Raw genomic sequence first — 21,167 nt, forward strand, 5'->3', positions numbered from 1 at the left:
CTAACTCTGTCAATTACTATTGTCAAAGTGGGGCTAGCTACTGACTTGACCAACCACTTGCTGCGAATGTTGCATACCACATCAGTCACCTCTCAGCGACGTAAATTATAACCTCAATTGTCACATGTTTACATTCTGACAGATACACCTGTTTGATTCTTTCTGGAAATACACCCATGACGATTACGCCATAGTCGAAATCTAGATTTGCAATACATTACAGATTCTGCAACTGACTGCTGTCCACCTTGACATTCTCAGGAATAATTTCAACAGTATAATATTTGTTATAGTTTGCAGTGACCTTTTTTCTTTTAATGCAGCTAGATAATTTTCAAATTACAAGTTTCGAGGCACTTGGCAAGAATTTGTGTTTCCTCTGCAACCCATCATTTTAGGCATTGATGCAAGCCCTGTGCAGTAATGTTTCCGCCAGCAGGTGCATGCAATTTCAACTATCAATAACAATTTTCATTATCTACTTGCTTTTGTAAAAATTTCACCGAAAACTGTAACAGATATTATGTGACTGGAATTCTGCTTTCCTAGAGGTTTTAAAAGCCACCGATTACATTTAAGGACCATAGCAGCTTCAATATCTTGGTAAATAGAGACACAGATATTATCAATACAGCAAATTATATACCAATTTTCACACCATCATTTATAAGAAACTTTGTTCAATACATGAAACTGTGTATAAAATATCTGGAGCATCCAAGTTACATGGATCACTATGTATGTCATAGTATCAGATGAAACAAAATTTCAACAATGCAAAATTTTGGTTGTGTTCTATGTTTACCAATCACATTTTTGGTCAAAACATGAGCACAACAAGCAATGGACAACACATCCCATACATTCTGATCAAGCAGACATGTAAATAAAATTACGGCACAGCAATAAACACAAAAAGGAACAACTTCCTGTTAGACAAGCTAAATAGGTGGATTAAAAAGTAGGGAACAGGATACTTTATAAGCACAGCGTACAGGCAAGTAAGTGTATACACACACACACACACACACACACACACACACACACACACACACACACACACACACAATATTGATTACCTTTTGGAATTAAATTTTCCTCCTTTGGCTGCCAAGACACAATGGTACAGGAAATAAGCTGAAAAGGAGAATCAATCCTTATTCCTTACATAACATAGCCATAAGGAAAAAGACTATACCTTCCACAACCCCATTCACTTTTCACACTTCCTTTACTCAACTCCTCGTCTATATACCATTCTTTCAAGTGAATAGCAAGAGTGTAGATCACAAAGAACTGAAATTATCTGAAAATGTAGGAAGGCTAAAGAAGAACGTATGAAGGAAAGAGACAAATGTAAGGGAAACAAAGCAATAAAGTCACTGCACACAGACTAATAAAAAATCATGTTAGGAACACAGAACAAAGACCATAATGATGAGTCATGGAAAAGGTAATTACATACTGGAAGGCAATAAACATGTAAAAAGACGAAAACAACACTTGGAGAAAATTTCTCTTTTCCCCCCACAAAAAGTTAAGCCAATTGAAAATGAGGACAATGTACAAAGACAATAGGAGTATTCCAATATTTATTTCCAAACCAAAAACCTACGCATGCAGTCTGCAGAAACAAATTGCCCAGGTTTTAATGAAATGCCATTGGGTCTCTTACAGGCATCAGGCCAAAATAATTCTTATGCTCTCAAACGAAGTACTAGCAAACATATGTGAACATTGACTGCACAATTAGTCCAGTATCACATGTATAAAAAATATTCAAGTGAATACTTTGTCAATGAATGGAAAAGAGAACAAAGTAGATTACAAGAGGAGCCGTGTGATTTTAGAATAAGTAGTGACAGTTGAGAAACAGTTTTAGCACTGTGGTTGATAAAAATGTGGATATTTCGACAAAGGAGGGGAAAAGGATTTTGATAATATGGAATGAAATAATTTTTTTTCCATTCTTAGGCAATGTTACAAATGCCCAGTATACTGTCAATTGGTACAGAAAGCAACACAATCAGAAAGAAGTAATTAATTTGATTTATAGTAGCAATTTGATTAGCCTACTGACAAAGCACATCATCAGGTCATCCCCTGCCACACAGTTGCCAACCTTGCTTCCCAAGTGTCAAATCATATACTGTATGATTAACAACTGCACTGTTAGCCCCCAAGTCCAAGACTTGCTTTGTTGGTGCTCCACAATTTTCGCAATTTTGGCTGATTAACTAAAAAGGCCTACTTCCAAATTTTTCTTTGTGCGAGACCATGTTTATCAGACGTGTGTGCCAATTCAAATTTCAAAATTCTAATATTTTACTGTTCAAATCACGTTTGTATAATATTTCAGCAATTGTGTCAATATTCATGCATATTGTGATACGTTGTGTATTTTCAAACTTTTCCAAGTGGCATAAAAAATCCATACTATATCGTCTATTGTAAACTCAAGTTCGATTTTTAGAAACTTTTGGTAACACAATCCTCATTTAAAAACAAATACGTATATTTTTGAGAATTTTCAGATGCACGCAAACGTTTATTTTTGAGGATTTTCACAAGGTACGGGTGTTCCACTTAACTTACTTAATAGCAAATCAGTGATTGTGATCTATAGCTGCTGTCCAAAGAATCATTCAGTCTATATTTCAATATATGTCAACATCAATAAATGTAGATTTTTGACAATTTTTTGAAGTTATGAGTGTTGTGCACAATCCATTTCGTAGTAAATTGGAATTTGTAATTCTACTCATACAAATACCTGGTATTGTTCCCACAGTAACCTTCAGGACAAGAATAGGTTAATTGCAGTGTGCACAGAGGCTAAGAACCATTCTTCCTGTATTCCAAGTGTATGTAAAAGGGAAAAAGTCCTACTAGCTGGTACAGTGGATAGTAACCCCTGCTATGCATTTCACAGTGGTTTGCAGAATATGGCTGCAGAGGTAGATACTTGATAAGCAAGATTGACAATTGTGCACGAAGAGGGTGGCCTAATGATGATACTAGGTACCATAACCATTGGCCAGTAGGCAAATAAAACTGTGGCTATAGTCCAAAGCAAATAATTTTTTCTCAGGCAGTATGACACCACATACAGGGATAAAAGGGCAATCTATTCTCTTTATGTGTAGCAGACTGGAATAGACAGCACTAACAGAGTGATGCAAGAGCCCAAGAAACAATAAAATTGTAGGGTGGGTTTCTCATTGTCGCCACTGATATTTAATTCGTCTATCAAAGAAACAATGGTTATGTAAGAATCTATCTTGAAATAAGAGCTGTTTATAGGAGACAGAAAAACAGAATGATATGGTTCACTGACTACATATTTAACCATTTAAACAAAAAGTAAAGCAAGGTAAAGGCGTGCACAAGTGGATGTGCTGCATGGCTATTCCATTCCTGGACACTGCAGTCTAAGAGATGTTGGAAGGAAATAGTCACAGGGGCAGGCCTAGATACGAGTATGTGAGGCAGATTGTTGTTGATGCTGGATACAGTCATTATGCTAAAAAGAAGAGAATAGCTAGCAAATGACAGGGAAGGTGATCTGCCTCAAACATACATCAGAATTAATGACCAAAACAGCACATCATTCTTGTCATCTGATGGCAGGCTGATAAATCAACTCAATTGACCAACTTTAATTATTTTTAAATTATTTTCTTCTCTTGTGATACTTCCACAATCTTTTAGTTTTATCATCATTTGCAAAATTTCACAGTTCATTACAAATTATGTTGTTACGAATACTAACCTGCTGAACTGTCCTCTACTGCTACAGCTGCATCAATGGAATCCTTATTGTTGTTATTATTTGAACTACTGTTAAGTAGCAAGCTAGGATCAAGGCTACGTGTCATCAGATTTCCTGACATAGACACAGTCATCCCTGAATTTACTTCTGGTTTTGTCATCTGACAACTGACAACCATACGATCTGGAGAATGGTGTCGTTCAGTTACAGGCAGACGAGATGTATCTACGCAAAAGTAAAAATCAATATATCGTCAGTGTTGTTTTTATATAATAAAATGCCTTGGAACATTTACAAAGAACACAAAAATTAATTTTTGGTCGCAATTAGTGGTTACGTAACTTTATAAGAACAGAAAATATAGGAGAACTTACTGCTGCGTAATGCAGTGGTGCGTTGTGGAAAAATACGTCTCCTTGCAGCAGGAGATGGAGCAGGTGAAGACTGGCTCCGATGAAAGCTGGATGCGTTTCTCCTCAATCCACTACCTAAACAATGATCACAGTACAAATATACCAGCAAAAATTTTATTAAGGTTTAAGTAACAAGCTAAAATATAATGATCAACTGCTTAATAGCATGGAGGTCCATCTTTAGAATGCAATGGAGCAGCAATACTGAGTGGTATGGATTGGGAGGTTGAAATGCGTCAGCCTGTAGCCAGCCTCATGTTTCATTCTCAATTCAACACACTTAAGCCACCGATACAATAGGTCTAATTAATCAACAAATTCCAACATATATGCAAACAAAGGTATGATCCTTTAGACTGGGAATGGATTGCAGAGGATTTCCTTTAATTTCTCTTAACTCTGAAGTGCATGCTTAATTCATTCTGTTAGTAAGTGGTAGTGGAAACATGGTCATCACAGTTTCAATTCTCCTTGGCCTGCCCTCAGCAAATGAGATGGCTGGCTGGTTGTATGTTAGGGGGTTGCACATCCTGCGAGTGCCTCCTACTGTCACAGTCACTACGGCAGAGGGTGGTGTGCATCCTCAACAAATCAGCCACGCTTGGGAGAGAATGCATTTGCATGTTGCGTTCAGTGAACTCGCCCTGTCCTTGCCAATTGGCGAATATGAATACAGAGGTTTCGCAAAACAAATCGCCCACGCAAGGGCAGCACCTGCAAGCTGCTAGAAAGAGAAGTTTGGATAGGTTGGTGTTTGGAATCCTTCAAAACAATTAATGCCAAACCTTCCAGAACAAAACCATTAGGAGGTTTCAGGTTGGCAAAATAAAGTATGCGGGCTCAGTTTAGCCACAATGGGAGTTTTGGTGGACTCACACCAATAAGGAGCAGGTGAGTAAAGCACAGGACTTCCTTTGCTGGGAGATACATAAAGTGTTTCATCAGGAGTCATAGTGGACACTTCCTTGCTGGGAGACACAATAAATGGACTTCGTCATTGAGAGGCACAGAGAACGGTCTTCTACACTGTGAGAGGAGAAGGCAATTCATGAGCTGACGGACAGCGCCACACTAGCGTCTGACCCTGCCTCCAACCTCACTGTGCCTCGCCTTCTGCAAATGATGTAAGTTTCATACCTACAGTGTACGAAATTCGTGTGGGATGATAGGCATTTTGGTTCACACTGAACAGTCAGTCACTGTGTTGTGATGTTTCACACATGATTTTACTCTTTGGGGGTCCTACTGCTCTTTACTCACTAGCCTTCTGGTACAATCACCACCAACCCTCCAATTTCGCGATTAACTATTTCTTGTTCATTCAGTCTACTTTACTAACATGTTTCCAGCCCTTTCCCTCTGAAGATCCACAGTTATCACAAGCTCATATGTATATATGCACTCATTCTCCCACGAATGAATATTTGATCATTGTTCTGAGCAATCAGAGGTCATAACAATAAATGTCCACAATTTGTAACCCTGTTTCATTACAGTACCTGACAGTACCCATAACCACCCAGTAATTCTTAATGTTCAGTCAGGGCACATAACTATGCTTCACATGTCAGGACCAACCCTGTCCTGTTTTCGTGTGCACAATTCCTGTATAGTCAGTTGGACAGTAGTGAGAGACCTGCACCTTGAGAGGGGATACTTAGTGCATGTAAGTGGCAAAACAGATTTGACTCAAACCTTGTCCCAGTGGCATCTTGCATTGTTTCTAGAGGTATGTGGCACTTTATGTCTATGCCCAGATTCCCAAAAAGTTATATGCCACAGGTTTGTGGATGCAGAGTTGTCAACTGACGGCAGCCCAGATATGTTCCTTGGGTTTAGATACAATATTCCTAAAACCACTGTACCACGATTATGGCCTTGTGGACAGTAGTTGTCCTACTGGAAGATGCTATTACAGTCAGAGAAGGCATCAAGCCTGAATGAATGCACGTGATCGGAATGTTCATAAGGGCCACATCTGTCAGGGTGCCTACTATAGGTGTCGCAGGTCCCAGCCTGTGTCCATGGGAGGATGCATGTTTCAAGCAGCCATTTGCATGGAAGACAGTATTTATGGACATAACTATCAACCCGTTATAATAACAAATGTAATTCATCCAGCCAGATGAAAGGTTTCCACTGATACATAGTCCAATTTCGATGATCGCTTGCCTGTTGCGGTCACACTTGGCAATGTCATTGGGTCATTACGGGCACACTTAAGGGATACCTGCTGCTAACCCTATGTTCAGTAGTAAGTGCCGAATGGAGTGCTCCAAAACCCTTGTGCCTGCTTCAGCATTGCAGTCTGTCATCAGATCTGCCACAGGTTGCCATCTATCGTGCTTTACAGAGTGGGTAAGCCACTGACCTCAACATTCTGTGATGAGGTGTGGAAATCTGGTACATCAGCATTTTGCGATATGGTGTGGAAATCAGATACCTTGTATTCTGCACATTATCCTTCAAACATTTACCACAGAGGCCCACAACAGATGCATGTTAACAGCAACTAGTTTCGCCATTTCCAATATGTTCACTCCAGGTGCTGCGACATGAGAATCTGCCCATTCTCAAGGTCATTATCCAACAGATTTCTCAATTTTTGACCCATATTATAATTAGAACAATCCCTCATTCGTCCCTGATTCACTTACATACTTCCCTTACCACATTAAATGCCTAAAATGTCACCAAGCTCATTGTGGGAAGTGGCAATAATACCTGGCCCATCAATGTAAGTATATTCATTTCAGTAACACTGATGTAGCATTTTCATTATTATTTTCTACCACAAAAGTTGTCTCTTATGCAGTATATGACCAGTTGGCAAATACCTAAGAAAACTAATTTTTGTCTTTGTCTTTCAGATAACTACATTTAACATACCTGCCATAAGCTCATAACTATCACTCCCAATCCAAAGGAAGGGTAATGATGGGAACATAAAATCAATATACCTTGGGGATGGAAATCAGCCTGTGTACAATGAGAGCAAAGAAAATGATTAAGCAAATAATTGTTTTAAAAACGTTTCTTCTCATACACTATCACATTATCAGAGACTAACTAAACAGCAATTTGGTGATGAAGGATTGGAACAATATAAATATCATGTCTTGCTTGTACACACAAACATTCACTGTAATGGACTCAACCCTGACAGGGAAATGTGAGTAAACCAAAACTAGCCTTTCTAGGGGGGAGGTGGTGGGGAGCAATTATTCACATGAAGGGATTTATGAACTTCAAGGAAATCCTCTAAAATATGGTGTAGAGCTTTTAACAACAAATCTAAATGAATGATCACAAAAATAGTGGAAGTCTCTAGAAATCAATTATAATGAGAACTGCAAATTACCTTAGAAGCACAGGCACATTATTTTAATACACTAACAAAGTCTGCAGTACATGTATTTGGTAATTCCTTACAAGAAGTTCCCTTTTATACTTTAAACAAAATATTTAGCTTAATATAGATGATATTATTATTATTATTATTATTATTATTATTATTATTATTATTTCGTTCCTTTCTCAGACATAATGTTTGGTTAAAAATGGAAAGTGACACGGACCTTGATCAAGCATGACTTCCTTTTAACTGTACGGTATATGTTACATTGCATTTAGGAACTTTCAGGTAATTGAACATGTATCAATAATTACAGATTTCTGTAGTTGTATATATACATTTGCATGTAGCTGTATTGTGTTGATGTACTGGTGGATATTGTGTGGTATGACTCCTGTAGTTGATAGTATAATTGGTATAATGTCAACTTTATCCTGATGCCACATGTCCTTGACTTCCTCAGCCTGTTTTCTTCTGTATGTTTGTTGTATTGAGTATGGATATTTCAATTAGTTGTGTAAATTTCTTTTTTTTTTTATGGGTGAGTATGATGTCAGGTTTGTTATGTGGTGATGTTTTATCAGTTATAATGATTCTATTCCAGTATAATTTGTATTCATTATTCTCCAGTGCATTTTGTGGTGCATACTTGTATGTGGGAACGTGCTGTTTTATTAGTTTATGTTGTATGGCAAGTTGTTGATGTATTATTTTTGCTACATTGTCATGTCTTATGGGGTATTCTGTATTTGCTAGTATTGTACATCCGCTTCTGATGTGATCTACTGTTTCTATTTGTTGTTTGCAAAGTCTACATTTATCTTTTTGGTATTGGGATCTTTAATAATATGCTTGCTGTAATATCTGGTATTTATTGTTTGATCCTGTATATCAATCATGAATCCTCCTGTCTCACCGTATATATTGCCTTTTCTTAACCATGTGTTGGATGCGTCTTGATCGATGTGTGGCTGTGTTAAATGATATGGGTGCTTGCCATGTAGTGTTTTCTTTTTCCAATTTACTTTTTTCGTATGTATCTGTTGATATTATGTGATCCAAAGGGTGGTAGAAGTGGTTATGAAATTGCAGTGGTGTAGTCGATGTATTTATATGAGTGACTGCTTTGTGTATTTTGCTAGTTTCTGTTCGTTCTATAAAGAATTTTCTTAAATTGTCTACCTGTCCATAATGTAGGTTTTTTATGTGGATAAATCCCCTTCCTCCTTCCTTTCTGCTTAACGTGAATCTTTCTGTTGCGGAATGTATGTGATGTATTCTATATTTGTGGCACTGTGATTGTGTAAGTGTATTGAGTGCTTCTAGGTCTGTGTTACTCCATTTCACTACTCCAAATGAGTAGGTCAATATTCGTGTAGCATAAGTATTTATAGCTTTTGTCTTGTTTCTTGTTGTCAATTCTGTTTTCTGTATTTTTGTTAGTCTTTGTCTATATTTTTCTTTTAGTTCTTCTTTAATATTTGTATTATCTATTCCTATTTTTTGTCTGTATGCTAGATATTTATAGGCATCTGTTTTTTCCATCGCTTCTATGCAGTCGCTGTGGTTATCCAATATGTAATCTTCTTGTTTAGTGTGTTTTCCCTTGACTATGCTATTATTATTATTATTATTATTATTCTTTTACTTGGAGAGAATATTCTTGCTTTTGTCAATAAGCAAGTACTGGTTTTACTATGAACACTTGATTCTAATTTCTCGTTAGTCATAATTTTTCCCGACTAATACCTATATAAAGTTATTTAACAACAGGTTAATATGCTGCTTCCTAAAAAGTGCCCTAGAACTTGGGTGAAAAGTGAAAGTGCGCACACATGCACATTTCTGGCTGTCCTGTTGGTGGCACTATTCAGTTTCTCCACTTTTTAAGATTGTGTCAGTAATCGATATAGTGTGCTGAAAGCAGGAATCAACAATTAAAATGGACTCATATATTCTAGGTTGATTGTGTTATAGAACAATGAAGTGATAATGGTTTTTTAAATTTATTTGTCATCTATTATATGAAGTACTGTTTTAAATACAGATAAAATGTTTCTTTTAGATTCATTTGCTTCAGAAAACAACGAAAAAATGTGTTTTTATGAAGAAAAAGGTTACATTTCTAGAGATGTGTAATTGAACACTCTGCAATATAGTACAACAATGTGGATAACATAGTCAATTGCAATGCACAAAATATTACCATCATTAGTTGGATAACATTACTGGTAATAGCGAGGCAGTGTATTCCACTTTGCCAGATGAAATAAGCCACCAGTCATCAAAACACTTTCAAAATAATACATAATATTAATTTGTGAAACTACTTTTAGCATTAATGATCTTCCCTCACAACTAGCCCATGATAATGAAGAAGAACCACATATAAACTAATATAAGACTAAAATAATCATTGATAATTCTATAGGTATCTTTTTCTTATAAGCTGGATAACAGTCATTTGTTACTGCCTCTAAATACAAATTTTCTCCCTCCCAGTGACAATTTCATGTTCAGGTGCAATTTTTCTTGCTAAGGTAACATATAAAAATAACTCATGGATAAAATATGACATTATGAACTGAAACTACTACCAATGCAAAAATTTCTGATACAGGAGATGCTTACCATTAGTCAGCTGACTTCGCAGTTGCTGCTGATGCTGGTGGGCTTTGCTCAAGATTAAGCGCAGTTTACGGTCTTCTTCAGATTCTAGGTTATCTCCCGTAAGTGGGCATACAGATGCTAGGTACTGTGTAAGAGCTTCATGATCCCCAACATGAAATTGCCTTCCTCGCCCTTGAGAGTATAGCCATTCTGCTTTTAAACTGGCACAAAAATAAATACTGTATTGTATCAATAATGCTTGTTACAAAACTTATAATGTGCTGAAATTGATCAATACTCTTCTTACGAATACTAAATGGAATGCAGTGTTGTTAGTTTCCAGCTACCACCTGGGATCGAACAGCAGAGCAGCAAGTTACATAATTATTTTTTTGTAGTTTGATTCTTAATTTCCTTGTGTGCTTTTGTACTTGAGAAGCATAATCTCATTTTTTAATAACTCTTAAGTGTAGATTCATGCAGTCTGTGGCACAACTGTCATTTCTTTTGAACGGCCAGCTGCACAGCTCAGTAAAATGCCTCCATTGGTGACACATCAGGAGTGTTCCAAGTGACTTAATTAGTTTTCTCTGTGTGCTTCTATGGTTTACTACTTATGTCAGACCTGCTAGGATGGATAGGAAGTGTGTGTGTTGTGGGTGCAGGAGAAGCTGGCCGCAGTTCACCAACATGATCAGCCATCTTCAGGTTGCTGAATTTGAGTGAAGTGGTGGCGGAGACTATGACGCATCACATGGAATACCTCAGATGTTCCTTGTTTTTCTCAAAGACTCTGCTGCCGAGGCACCTTGCAGTGTATCTGCCAAGGGGATATGCCTTCACCACAGAGTGAGTGGAAGGTGGTGAAGCTTTCATGTTGCTTGAAGTGAAGAGTCAATGCGAAGGCTGGCCATCTGGCACTTCATGTTCACCCTGTGAGTGAGCAGGTGGCTGCTCACTCAGCAGGGTGCAAGCAGGCACAAAAGAGGAAAGATTTGTGAAGATGTGGACGAGACTGATTGTGGCTATCGAGCATCAGAATGCAGTCGTCTGCAAGTTGGGGCTCAAGTCAGCACAAATTACATTTAGCACTTGGCTTCTGAAGCCATCCTCAGTTCGTATGAGTAAGTGGTGGAAGTGGTGATGACTGCTGGCCTTGTGCACAGGGTAGAAGCAGAGCTCTCAATTTGTAGCACCACTCCCAAAACTGATGGGGATCCTTTGATTTGAAACTGAGTGGAGAGTCTTAGCTAATAACTGCAAAAATTCAGCAATAGGGCTGGCTGCCAATTTCTGGACCTGCGTTATGGGATGGAGAATTGTCATTGACAGGTTGGATGTGCACCACACAAAGGAAGCAGAAGCTTTGATATCACAGTATTTGTGGAATGTTCACATTATTATTATTATTATTATTATTATTATTATTATTATTATTATTATTATTATTATTATTTTGAGGCTAGATGGTAGTTTGAAGCCCTCTGATGAATGCCTGCCAGTAGATACACAGAGAGCACACAAAGTAAGGACACTAGTGATCCAAATTTTAACAGTAATTACATAAGTATTTGTAATAATGTTCCTAAATTTATTGGCCTCCAGAAAAGCTGTCGTGCTCAATTTATTCTCCTAACTGACTGCTGACTGAAACTCAAAGTAGAAAGCTCTGAAGCACTTAGCAAGGCATGGAACATATACCAAAAAGACAAATTATAGGCCATACGAGGCGATGAGGATGAGGACAACTGGCAGATATTCCTAGACTCCTGAAAGCACTTTTCGCAGTGCCCCACTGCTGACAGCCAATGTAGGTACATGCATACAGACTAGGTTCCCAGATATGCGAGTGGCTCAAAGACTTCGTAAGTTATATAACCCAGTACATTGTCCTCGAGAGTGAGTGTTCATCAGGGACAAGTTTATAATCAGGAGTGCCCCAGAGAAGTCCTTATTCTCTGTATACATAAATGACCTGATGGACAGGGTGAGCAACCGTTTGCTGATGATGCTATGAAGGTGTTGATGCTGAGTGACTATTAGGATAACAGATGACTTGGGACAAAATTTCTAGTTGGTGTGATGAATGGAACCTTGTTCCAAATGTAAGTTAATGAAGATGAATAGGAAAAACAATCCCGTAATGTTTGAATACTGCATTAGGAGTGTGCTGCTCAACACAGTCATGTGGATTAAATATCTAGGCATAATGCAGCAATGCGATTAGAACTGGAACAAGCATGTAAAAACAGTAGCAGGGAATGTGAATGGCCGACCTCTGTTTAATGGGTGAACTTCAGGAAAGTGTTTCATCTGTAAAGTGCTCTGTGTAGAACACTTGTGCAACCCATTCTTGAGTACTACTAAAGTGTCTAGAAGCCCCATTATGTTGAATTATTGGAAGATATCAAAGCAATTTAGAAGCTTGCTGCTAGATTTCTTACTGGTGGGATTTATCAGTGTGCGAGTCTCCCAGTTTCTATGCTGGAAGCACTTTTTTGTCACCAACGCTACCAATCACAATCCATCTAAAACTAGTATTCAGGTACTGAACGCTACCTGACCCAGTTCACTTTTCCAATCAACCGTGACCCACTCCCACTGCCCCAAATCACCCCTTGTTAAAATCCCAGAAATTACTAATCTCAAATCTTGCCTCACCGTCACTCCTCAAATCCTTCAATATGGAAACAAACTATGCATCTGAAGAAAGAACTGCTCTCCACCACCAAAAGTGGATTCAGATTTCATAATCCTACCCACCAACAAAGGTTCCAGGACTGTGTTTGTGGTCTGTAACTTGATGCCTTCTCTATGTGATGTGTCACAACCTATTCTTTTCATACTGTTATTCCATCCCAGATTTTCTATTATTACATTACTTGTACAAATATGACTGATGCATGAATAGAACCATTAACTCACTGAATTTGCATTTTGCACTCTACAAATATTCTATGAGCGCTCCTCTGGTCACATGAGACAAGTTCAAGAAGCAGTCAAGTTTGTTCCATAACTTATGCAGAAACATCTTGTCACTGGTGCTCATAATGGCATCAATTAGATTCTCTGAGATGTTTCAGTGTTCTTGGCAGTTGGTATACATAAACATGGTCCTGAATGTACCCCCAAAGAAAAAAGTCGTAATTCAACCTGAGATGCGAAGGGAATGGATCACATCATCTTCACCACTATACTCAATCCAACAATGCGGAAGTTTTCTTTTAGGCAGACACAAATGTTAATGTTCCAATGAACCAATTGGGAGGGGGGTCCCTCATCTTGTTGGAAGATGAAATTCTTGGAATCGGTAGGCAGTTGTGGAAACAACCATAACTGCAACGAATCAGAGCACGAGGTACCAGTCACAGTCTTCTCACAGAACAAAAAGAGCTGTACTTTCTTCTTGCTTGGTCGCCTTTTAGTCAAGGCTCTACATTCTTTAAAGCCAACTGGTAGGTACGAGTTTACAGTTCTACTTGTGCACCAATCATTTTTACATGTAATACTTAGGAAAATTCACTGTCCATCAACTACAAGTTCTATAAATCACTGAAAGCGTGATAACAATCACTGAACCTTGTGATTCCCAAAAATCTGTTCAGCTGCCACAGACAAACATGTTATAAATCACAAGTGACCTATTCATCAAACTGGATGTAATTCTAAATCCTCATCCAAAAATTAGGGGGGGACATATTTTGTCAATCCTATAAAAATGGGGGGATGCGCAGGAGAAGATTGAGGGGTGCATGGGGAATGGGTAAAAATGCACAGGGGAGTAGGGGGTGGGGGCATGGTAATTTCTTATATGAAAAGAGGCATCAAAATAAAACCAACAAATATATTTGTTATATGTGTAACATTATTTTCAGACTCATTGAAGAAGACAATTTTGGTAGTATCCAAATGGAACAGTTTAACTGCGAATGAAATTAATGCACCAGCAAACATAAAGCAAATAAAACAAAACACTTTTTTATACCTAAAAACAAAGATTCTGTAACTTACCAAACGAAAGCATTGGTACGTTGATAGAGACAATAACACACACACACACACACACACACACACACACACACACACACACACACACATTTCAAGCTTTCGCAACCCAAGGTTGCTTCATCAGGAAAGAGGGAAGGATTCCAATGATTGGAATGACTCCTTACCCTCTCCCTTAAAACCCACATCCTTTCGTCTTTCCCTCTCCTTCCCTCTTTCCTGATGAAGCAACCTTGGGTTGCGAAAGCTTGAAATTTGTGTGTGTGTGTGTGTGTGTTATTGTCTCCATCAACGTACCAACGCTTTCGTTTGGTAAGTTACAGAATCTTTGTTTTTCGATATATTTTTCCCACATGGAATGTTTCCCTCTATTATATTCAAAACACTTTTTTATCTATACATAAATGTTTACAACTCATGTTGGAGTATTAAAATTACAATGTATCACAACAATTTTATTCTTACCTTTCAATGGCATCCACTACAAAGCCATCAATAATTTTTAAGCTCATGCACCAGTTTATGACAAATGGACGGTAATCAAATCCACTTCACTCCTGTTAAGGAAAACTTTTCAATGTAAATCAAAATGTTGACAACTTTGCAACACTACCATAAAGAACTCTTCAAATGGCTGATAAAACAGTTGCTTCACTATTACTGACTATAATTACAGAGTGATGTACAGTGTTCAGTAGACATACTGGGTCTCTAATTACTGTGAATAGTGCGAGTTCATACACTCGTATACCAAAATTTGACATTCCTGACAGCTTCTATTTACCTCTTGATTGTGTCTTTATTTATTAACATAGAGATATTTTTCATAATCAACACAAAAATGATGTCAAATTAAGTAAGCTATAGTCTAATTAAAATTACTTTTTACATGACATTAGCTATATTCCAGTGCAGTACTGTCAGCATAGATTGATCATCACTTCCCACTGCGTCTCACGGTAGTTGAACAGGTCACAGGCTAGGCCTAATACCAGTTTACAATTGTACACAGCATTATTTAAACATAGCAAAAAAGAGAAACTTTGTTGCAACACACTGACAGTGAAGGAAAATTTGTGTGTGGTGTTGACAGTTCTGATTGGAGCAACTTGGTTCCAACTTTCCAACTACATTTAATCAGACTAGTAAACCACTTTTAAAAGGAAGAAAAAGTCAGAGAGAGAGAGAGAGAGAGAGAGAGAGAGAGAGAGAGAGAGAGAGAGAGAGAGAGATCAATTTCAGCAGTTTTGTTACAATATTAAATCTAAATCGTGAATGTTATTTTATCCGTTTAGGATGTTGTGAACTCCATGGTGGTTAATGATATTTGATGAATGTTGCAACCAGCCACAACTACTTTCTGAATGTTTCATTTTACTGCCATAACTGGTTTCAGGTGACTGTATCCATCTTCAGATGACTAACATTTTTCATTACATAGATGTTTCAGTTGTTCCATCTGTTTGACAATACATTCCAGTAGATAATGGTTCATTTTGTAGTGGTCTGTGTGGATGTATATGTTCTTCAACTGCACCACAGTACACATACTGTAAAAAAGTTACTGTTGCACACTCCATAATAATGTTAAAATGCGTGTTGAGCATTGCACAAGTGTTACACACTTGATGCTTTTCTTTACAGTTCTGTAAAGTATGTCACACTGAAGTGTCAAAGCGATACACAGGCAGATATCAATGATATGGTATTAATATTAATATACTCTTAAGCCACCAATCAGGCAGGTGGTGGAAGTGAGTGGAGAGGTGTTTGCATGAGGAGGATCGAAATCCTGAATAGGTCTGACATGGTTCCTCATTTCTGAATGATACAGATCCTATTGTTTGATCATGTGCACCTGTATGATTGTTCACAGCATGATTCAAGCGACCTGCACCATCTGCATCTTAAATGTGTAAGGCAGATTTGAAGAATGCTCCATGGATGTGTGGCTCCTTTTATTGCCAAAGAGGTCATTGACCCCAAATGTACTGAGGACCTCTGGGATGCCAGTAAGCTTCAGCTCTGAGAGTCAATGAGTCACAGTTGAGCAGTCATTAGTAAGGGTGGCAGCCTAACAAAGTGTCTCATGGAGTCCAGGCCATGAAACATCTCCAGTTGAAGGGAAAGTATTGCCACAGGAAAATCATTGGGAAGGTATTCATGATGAGTAATTAACATATGAAGATGGGTACCCACGAAACACTCAACCGCCACTTTGGGAATATTGTTGGTTAGTGTGCAACCCTCACCAAGTTGGAGTCAACAGCAGCATTGCTACATTTTTATGAGGGAGAAACATTAGAAAAACCAACACTAAAATCACATTAACACACGATTTTAGAAGCCAGCGTTCCAAGATGAGTACAGAAACATGTTATTGGTAAAATTTGAGCAATTCGAGCTCAGGTAGATGACTACCGACAATCATCCTTTCTATACAACAAGTGCATACGGAAGAGGAAGGATATAACATAATACCGACATCCTATGTTCTCTCCTCCATACACTACTCAATGGTTTTCAGATTACTACAGAGCATTATCTGGGTTTGGTAAATACAATGTATTCCAAGCACAGGCCATGGATTTAGAAGGTCGTAATTTGTATTTAAAAAGGTGCAACATAATAATACAATGACATTTTTGCTATACATAAACCCATGCTGGCAGCAAAGGGGTGTTAGGTTCAAGCAAAATAAATGATAGTCTTGGTGCTATCCCTTTTTGTAGAAGTGAAGCACGAGTCCCCAATGAACAGAAGTTACCGCGATAGAACACCAGACATCAAAGTACAATGAATCTAAATATATGGATACAAACAACATTTATAAAAGTGTGCAACATATGAAGCAAAAGACTTACATAATCAGTATCAAGAGGGCATTAGTCATTAATGAACACTACAAGTATGTGGACAGTGTTCCTTCTGGATGTAAGTAAAGTTTAAGCTACGTGCCTCTATAGAGTAATACCATTTAATTATTTTTTTCCCCACCAACAGATATGATCAGATACTTTAATTTTTAATGTAATACAGTAAATGTCATCTGACTATAGTGAGCTCATATTATCAACACATCTATGAATACCTTTTGTGACTGCTACTTAATACAAAGTATGTCAACTTGCACGAACATTCTCTTGCACGATAACATACTGCACTGTAGCCAGTAAATTACAGAAAACTAGGAGTTTTAGATTTCATGAGATAAAGTCACCTTCAAATCAAAACACAACAAAAAACACTTGCCCATCAGTTTCACACACCCTGGAAAGTAGCCTTGTGTCATTCTCAAGCTATTCAATGTATGCTAGCCTGCAATCTGACACTGAAGTCTTATCCAAAATAATAAGGCTCCACCAGTAATTTTCTTGAGAAATTACACCAGGTAAAAGTACATAAAACACTGTTGAGAATATATATTTGGTAATTTGTAACTTAAATACCAGGATTGGTTTCTTAGAGTATTGATGCCTTGAAACCCCTCTTCGATTCTAAGCACTACTGACTGACACTCTAACCCTTGCATCACTGCCCAGAGGGAGCAAAGCAAAGCAAAGCAAAGCAAAGACAATCGTTCAGCACACAGTCTGTACCTGTGAGAACACATGCTGGAAGAATCTTTGTGCAATCATACAGGGTTGAGACTGGAAACAGCAGCAGAGTGTATTTGGGTATCGTAATGGCCATTGGGCCCACCCGTAAAGAAGACTGCCCCACTTATGGAGATCAATGGAACAGTCATCACACATTGTAGTCAATAATTGCAATGATGGGTGTAACACTATTCCAACCTCTACATACATCTGTTCGACATCAGCCTAAGAGCAGTAGGAGACATTTCCAACTGTCAACTTGCCACAAGCTGGATGTTGTGCCTACTAAGCAGGAGCTTCAGGCAGCTGCTGCATAGCTTAAATGCAGAACATACCCTGGTAATGACAACACTGACACAAAACTTATCAAACTGACTCTGCTTCTCCCAGTGCCCTACATTTTATTGAAATGTTGGACTGAAGGGTATTATGCAGCAGGATGTGTGTGATGCCAACATCATTACTACACAAAGGTAAAGGCAATTGTGGTGATTGCAATTGCTAGCGTGTAACTTAACTGCTCATATCATTGGAACAAGCTATTGACCTTATGGTGCAGGGCAGACTGGAGAAGCTGGCTGACTGATATGACCTTCACACTCCAACAAATTCAGGAAAACACCATGAGCAGAAGACACCATTGTTCACTGCTTTCACTGACCTAAATAAGGCATTTGATACAGTCAGGAGGAAGGGACTGTATACTAGTGAAGACAACCACAGTTTTTCGCAAGAATATGGAGGATGCTGTGGTATTTGGAGGAAGCGCACCAGATCCTTTTCTTGTGCAAAGAGGAGTCCTTCAAGACTGTGTACTGGGTCTAACCTTGTTTGTTATATTATTCTTTTTAGTTCTGAAAGTCGCTTTCAGCAAAACAAACCAGGACATCCACCTGACTTAAAATTTTAAATCTTGTTACTCAGAAAATTTGAGATGAGGGGCACTCAACATCATGATCATCAGTGTGCTGACGAAAAGTCAGCATGCCAATCTTGTGGGTGGGGACGAAGGCTGTCCCCACATGCGGAGCAGTTTATAGTGTATTAAAGTCTGCCTCCCTTCCCCATCAATTTTAGGGATGAGGCCTGACAGTTCACAAAATTTTACCACTCTAGTAAAACTGGAATCAGTATCGGCAAGGATGGTGGACAGATCTCCATTGAGACAGAGATGCCCTAATATCAGTATATAGAACACACACTACCAAAATACGCTAACTGAAAGTGGCACACCACAAACTTCACAGAGTGGTAGATTGTCCCGCCAGAGGAGGAAGTCATTTGTTAAAGGGCTATGACCAATGTGCAGCCTGGCAAGCAGAACCTCCTGCCAGCAGTGAGGCTGGCATGAAGTCCACCATGTCTATGTGGTCAATTTGGATGACTGCAGCCATTCAGTCCCCCCACTGACAGAGAGCATTTGACAGGGCTCCTGACTGCAAAAGAAATGCCACTGATAGTGATGGCAAACAAGTGACAGTGAGTACACCACCCTGGGGGGATCCCATTCTCCTGAACATAGTTGTCACACAGGGCATCACAAATGTGACAGCAAAAACGCCGGTCCTCAAGAAAGGATTGGATAGGAAGTGGCAGACATCCACATAGTCCCCATTCATGAAGTTGGCGAAGGATGTTGTACCTCCAAGTAGTGTTGTATGGTTTCTGAGGTTAAAAAATTCACATACGAAATGGTTTCAGCATAAGACGGACTCCTGTATCGCCATCTCCAGTATAATTAAGTTGGCAAGGATGGAATGGTAGTGCGCTGGGAGCGGCTCAGGTAACCACGGGATTCAAGCAGCCAGATGAAGTGGTGGTTGACCATACATTCAAGATTATTACCCATACAACTGGTAACGACTACAACCCTGTAATGGGTGTATGATCCTTGCCTGGTTTCCAGAATGGAATTAATATTGCCTCCTTCCAAGTCGTGCGGTACTTTCCATCAAACCAGATCTGAGTGAAACAAGAGAGGGGCTGTCCTTTCGCTTCAGGGCACAGATGAAGCATGGTATAAAGGATTTCAAAAGGTCCTGAGCAGCATCTGTGGCCACAGACAGAGCCAATTCTAGTTCCCACACGGGGAACGGAAGGTTGCAGAGTTCTTACGTGAGAAGAAATGGAGCTTCCTGCTAACCGCAGTCCAATGAAACAACTGAAAAGCAGGTGTTTGTCTGGATGATGCAGTGACAGTAGAAAAGTGTTCAGCCAAAAACTGAGCCACATCTTCTAGCACATCCATCAAGACCCCATTACTTGACACGGCTATAAGGGACCTATACTGCCCTTGCCTGAAATCTGTCTTATTAATCACCAAACTTGCACACTGTCAGTGTGCCAATTAATGGAAGTCGTGAATTCCTTCCTGGAATCACTCTTCTGTTCTTTTACCACTCGCCTCACATGTGCTCTTGCAGATCTCTAGGCATGAAGGTTTTCTGTAGTTGGATGGTGATTGAAGATCTGCAGAGCTGTATGTCTGGCTCTGATTGCCAATTGACAGTCATCAGTCTACCCAGGTACAGGCCACAGTCTGTGGTGGTTACTAGACTGGAGGATGGGCTCTGCGCCAGCCCATTGGACCTCTCATGTGATGTGGGCCACTATCTCCTGTGTTCAAAACTAGCCTGTTAACTGTCCTGCAACCAATTTCCCTTTTGAATCATCCATATTCGTGGTCTCCTGTCAGCCACCGTCCAAAGTCAGCAGATGGATCCACACTGAGAAGTGGTCACTAGAATGTTGTTACTTCCCACTGAACTGAGTGTTCAATAGCTGCGGAACAAAAACAAATGTCAATGGCTGAAAAAGACCCTATAGCTGTGGAAAAGTATGTAATCTGACCTGAGTTCAGAAAGCAGATATTCTCACAATGGATGAGTCACTCAACACCTGGAGCAAGTGATAGCCAAGCCCCACAGCACATTGTGTGCATTGAAGTCCACAACAAGGAGGAATGGGGGCGGGGGGGGGGTTGCCTGAAGAGTTCTGTCAGTGTGCCTGCATCCAAAGTATCATGAGGTGGAAGATACAAAGGACACACTGTGATGTTAAATGGTGTTAGAACTTTCATGGTAACTGCGTGTATGTTCATGGTAAGAGGGACAGGAGGGGATTGGCATCTGAAAAGTCACTCCACCTTTAGCTCTGTCTCCAGCAATATTATCCATCCTGTAGAGGTGGTAACCCCATAATGCAAGTGCATCAGCGACTTTAAGATGAGTTTCTTGTAAGCAGATGCAGGATGGTTTCTCCTGGACCAGGAGCTGTAATTCTTCCAAATGTAATAGGTATCCATTTAAATTCCACTGCAACACAAAAGTCCCTGTGGGAGCCATTGTTTAGCAATAGTTGGTCTTTTCTTTCTCCCTCGAAGGCAGCAATTTACCGGGGTGGTCACGGGAAAC

General features: G+C 39.1%; 1 protein-coding gene across 3 annotated transcripts in view; it reads right to left on the minus strand.

Moving 5' to 3' along the window:
• The window catches only part of LOC126282198 (uncharacterized), a 190,674-nt gene that overhangs the window by 118,161 nt on the left and 51,346 nt on the right, over positions 1–21,167 (minus strand). For all 3 annotated transcript variants that reach the window (XM_049981732.1, XM_049981733.1, XM_049981731.1), the window contains 4 exons: positions 14,621–14,704; positions 10,172–10,371; positions 4,147–4,260; positions 3,773–3,997 (listed from right to left, as the gene is read on the minus strand). In XM_049981732.1, coding sequence (XP_049837689.1) covers positions 3,773–3,997; positions 4,147–4,260; positions 10,172–10,371; positions 14,621–14,704 — 623 coding nt within the window. The remainder of the gene's footprint in view (positions 1–3,772; positions 3,998–4,146; positions 4,261–10,171; positions 10,372–14,620; positions 14,705–21,167) is intronic.

Source organism: Schistocerca gregaria, chromosome 7 (assembly GCF_023897955.1).
Source record: "Schistocerca gregaria isolate iqSchGreg1 chromosome 7, iqSchGreg1.2, whole genome shotgun sequence".
Classification (NCBI taxonomy): Eukaryota; Metazoa; Arthropoda; class Insecta; order Orthoptera; family Acrididae; genus Schistocerca; species Schistocerca gregaria.